Here is a 4,697-nt window from a genome sequence, read left to right as displayed (position 1 = left end):
AATTTTTATGTATATCCAATCTTCATGTTGTACCTTAAAAGTGCATACAATTTGTGATTGTCAATTATACTCTGACAAAGCTGGAATATTTTTATAAATAAAATATATATTTCATCAATCATTTCTCCTATTTTCAAACTCTAACATGCCCAAATGAAATAAAAATACAAGCACCTCACCCTGACATAGAAGTACTTTTATATTTAGGCTTCAAATTTCCTCGACTATTTTGTCACTTATATTCTATTTTCTCAAAGTTACTATCAAATCATGTAGTGTTTCATCCCCTCAACATATCATGACTAATGTCCTACTCTCCCCCCAAAGTCCACCTTTCTTCTGCAAAGGTGGTGTGCCTTATCTGTCCTGATGTAGGACACCTGGCCTCCACTCCACATGAAGAGAACTAGCCTCCTCCCTCATGTGGCCCTGCTGAGAGAGCAGCTCAGGTGTGTTTCCCCAGCCTTCTGCTTTCTCAATCCACTGTAGTCTCATGCATGGTGTGTGGTGGTGAATCAACCCCATGTTCTTCTCTGACAAAGCCAAAAGTCCTCAGTGGGAAGTCTGTTAATATTAGTTATCTTGGGCACTAGGGCATGTGACACATGTATGCTTGTGGACTGACAGTGGCCAGGCTGTCAGGTCAGTGTCACTGACATCCTTTCTAGTGACAGACTGAAGTTTGACTAGTGGGCAGCAGGGGGTGCTATGGGAATCTCCAGGGTCTACACAGTGGGGATCTCCAGCTGTGTACTGGCCAACCCCCCCAGGGCTGGGGCACTATTGCCTATGTGTCAGCAGCTATGTCCCCTCTGGCTGGGAGGGGTCTCCTGCTCACAGGTCTGTGGAAGGCCCCAGCAGCTGCTTCCTCCCTGGTCCCTCCCAGGGGACAAACTCTGAGCCTTTGTGGAAATCAGCCCTCTCAGGAACAAAGCTGAGACTTCATCTAGAAGGCAGGAAACAAATTTTTCTGAATGGTCCCTCCCCTTTCAGGCCCTGGAGAAGATAAAAGGGACTTGGCACATCCCAGGCTTGATCTGGGGCCACAGGTGGAGTCTCCGACATGGCTTGGACCCCTTTCTTCCTTGTGCTCCTGGCTCACTGCACAGGTAGGGACATCCCCAGATCCATGGCAGCTCTTGAGTGGGTGTCACCCTCACTGTCACAGGCCTCCAAGCAGCTTAACCTTGTCCCCTGCCTAGTCTCATGAGTGTCTGTGTTTGCAGGTTCCCTGTCTCAGCCGGTGCTGACCCAGCCACCCTCCCTCTCTGCATCTCTGGGAACTTCTGTGAGACTTACCTGTACCCTGAGCAGTGGCTTCAGAGTTGGTGATTTCTGGATAAACTGGTACCAGCAGAATCCAGGGAACCCTCCCCGGTATCTCCTGTACTACCACTCAGACTCAGATAAACACCAGGGCTCCGGGGTCCCCAGCCGCTTCTCTGGATCCAGTGATGCCTCGGCCAATGCAGGGCTTCTGCTCATCTCTGGGCTGCAGCCTGAGGATGAGGCTGACTATTACTGTAGCACATGGCATGGCAACTCTAAGTCTTACACTGTGTTCCAGACTCATGACGCAGTGAGACAAAAACCTCACCTGCAACTTCCTGACCTGGTGCACCACCCACAGCAGGGGCTCTGACCAAGTCCAACTCAGGGGTTGGTTTCCATTGTCATTTCTTTTGTCAGTACCTGATTTGCCTTAGACCACTTGACCTGACAATATTTCATACTGTTGTTCAGATCAAAATTTGGATTAATCTATTGCTAGTATAGGCTCACTCTGTTAATGTTGCATTGGAGGTAATCCCATGCTTAGAGATTAATAGCTCTTAATGAAATAACTGAATGAGGCCAAAAATGTTGATTCAGGTTATGCCCTCCTAAGAGTGTAGAGTGACTCAGAGATACTTCTGGTCTGAGAGTTTCAATTTAGGGTTGGAATGCAGTCTCCACATGCTGCTTGGAATTGTATTCTCCATCAAAAGCAATCAACCATCAAAATTAAAAGTTAGGTGCCTGGGTGGCTCAGTCGGTTAAGCATCCAACTTTGGCTCATGTCATGATCTCCCGGTTCATGAGTTCGAGCCCCGCATTGGGCTGTGTGCTGACGGCTCAGAGCCTGGAGCCTGTTTCAGATTCTGTGTCTCCCTCTCTCTCTTTCTGCTCCTCCCTGGCTATCACTGTCTCTCTCTCAAAAATAAATAGACATTAGGGGCACCTGGGTGGCTCAGTCGGTTAAGCGTCCGACTTCAGTTCAGGTCACGATCTCACCGTCCGTGAGTTCGAGCTCCGGGTCGGGCTCTGGGCTGATGGCTCAGAGCCTGGAGCCTGCTTCCGATTCTGTGTCTCCCTCTCTCTCTGCCCCTCCCCCGTTCATGCGCTGTCTCTCTCTGTCTCAAAAATAAATAAACATTACAAAAAAAATTTTTTTTAAATAAAAAAATAAAAAAATAAATAGACATTAAATTTTTTTTAAAATTAAAAGTTAGAAATAATACCATTTACAATAGCACCAAAATATTAAATATGAAATACAAGGATAAATCTGACAGAATTTGAAAATTTTATACACTAAAAACTATAAACCATTCATGAGAGAGATTAAATATTTAAATAAATCTGTAGGTATATCTGGCTTATGGGTCAAAATATTTAATGTGGTGAAGATGTCAATTCTCTCAGACTTGACCAATACAATTGTTGCAATAAGTTTTGGTAAAATGTCCTTGTAATGCTGTGGAATCCCAGAAAAAAAAAAAAGAAACAATAAAAAAAGTGTACACAGACTTTTAGCCCTGGGAGAATCCTGCTCTGCATTCACAGGGTATGCCTGTATCTATGGAGGATGAGGTATAGGAAGTTGGTTTGAAGTTAGAGGAAACAAATCAGGACGGGGCACAGGCATGCAGCTTCCGTCAGCAACATACACCAGGTAAGGGACCTAGTGTCCTGAGGGCTGATGAACAGAGTGTGGGTGCAACAGGGCTAGGGGTGGGGGCTCCTGGGCACTAAGCCTGTGTGGTTACCACCAATGTCCATATGGGGTGATGAGTTTCTGTTCATCACCTCAACCCAGAGAAGGACCCTGCAACTTGTAACCTGTTGGAGGAGAATTGTGGCCATACAGGTGCTTTATTAAAGAGGGCACCGTGTGATTCAGAAACTCTGACAGTACTTCCAAGGGTTACAAATGGAACTTGCATCCATAATTCCTGGGAAGACAGTCTGAGGAAAGTGGTCATAGAATAGATCACCTCCAATACCTGCCTTGACCTGTCTTGGAAGGGATGTGGTTGTATCCCTGCAACATATAGGGTGTTGTTTGCTTGATCTTGTGGGTGTGTATGTAGTGGAAAGTCATGCCTACTGGGGAAATCTTATGTTCTCTGACACAGGCTTCCTTGAAACCCAGACTTCTCAGGGCCTTTGTTGGACTCAGGACACAGATTCCCCCCATCCTCCAACACTTACCATAGATTATTCCACAGAACAGAACCCACAAAGAGTCCATGAAATAGAGCTTATGATGTAGATATGGAGTACAACATGAGATTGAGAAAGATGTGTCTTAGTTTGACGGCCTTAGGAACAGAATTGTGGATTGTCTACACCACATTCTGGATTTCCCCCCTCCTCATTGTCCCTGAAATGACACAGTTCAAGTATGCTGACATTCATGCTTATGCAGGTATCCTTCTTCAGCTCTTCCCCACTCCCTCCACTGTGTAGACTTGTCCTGTGTTCACAACACCTTTCCCTGCTGATTTGGGCTCTCTAAGGGACTGGAACCCCAGGAGTGAAAGCCAATGTCTACTGTACTGGAAGAAGCAAAAACAGTGGCTTGAAGGGTATAATTTTGACACATTAGCACTTGAGATATTTCATCAAAACTCTGGACCCATTGAAACAACCACATATTCGTGTGATGTTGGTCCTCTTGGTCGTCTCCATGTCACTGTATAGCTGAAGATCTTGATTGCAACTTAAGGATGAAGGTGAACATCACTGAGCAGCAAAATGAAGAGGTCCCAGTGCCTCTCCAGTGCTCCAGGCCTGGAGAAAATGAGATTCAAGCTCCTTGAGCACCCACAACCAATTTCATCTGTCTACAGTGACAATTTTAGATCTTTCTCCTTTTCTTGTTAGTGTTCCTCATCTGATCCAGTGAGGAAATGAAAAATATGTTTGTATCTGGGCTTCTTCAAGTCCCTTACCCTTAGGAACAGCCAGGGATTTCTCCTTAGCTTATATTAAGATTTGGGGCTCCCATCCTTGATGACTCTCTCCTTTCTGCACTTCCCTTCCCACTTACCAACCTCATTGGCAGTCTCAAGATTTGTGTTCTGAATTCTCAAGTGAGTTAGGCTTTGGACAAAGTGAGCAGGATGCTAAATGTCTCCTCTATCTATCTATCTATCTATCTATCTATATTTTATCATTTAGGTTCCTGTTTCCAAGCTGTACAGACACATCCATTCATGATGTTGGGATCAGATCTCAAGAACACCACCATGTATAGCAGAAAAAGCAGCAACACAGAGATGAACAGTATGGTCTGCAAACAAAACATGCAGGCAGAAGCCTTGGAAATGTGAACCTGGGGTTCTTGTCTAATTGGCATCTGAAATGAAACCTCTGACTTCAGGTCTGTCAAGGAATGTTTCCATGGGGTCTCTTAGATCCTGTCCTAAGAC

The 4,697-nt window shown here is 45.2% G+C and overlaps 1 gene segment (V, D, J or C); it reads left to right on the top strand.

Moving 5' to 3' along the window:
• Positions 1 to 982: 982 nt before the first annotated feature.
• Positions 983 to 1,642, top strand: LOC132665209 (immunoglobulin lambda variable 5-52-like). The segment is given in 2 exon segments: positions 983 to 1,109; positions 1,227 to 1,642. Coding segments are annotated over 2 exon segments (462 nt in total).
• Positions 1,643 to 4,697: the final 3,055 nt, after the last annotated feature.

Source organism: Panthera onca, chromosome D3, assembly GCF_046562875.1.
Source record: "Panthera onca isolate mPanOnc1 chromosome D3, mPanOnc1 haplotype 2, whole genome shotgun sequence".
Lineage (NCBI taxonomy): Eukaryota > Metazoa > Chordata > Mammalia > Carnivora > Felidae > Panthera > Panthera onca.
Note: the sequence above shows the minus strand (reverse complement) of the source record. Positions and strands in the feature narration are given on the sequence as shown.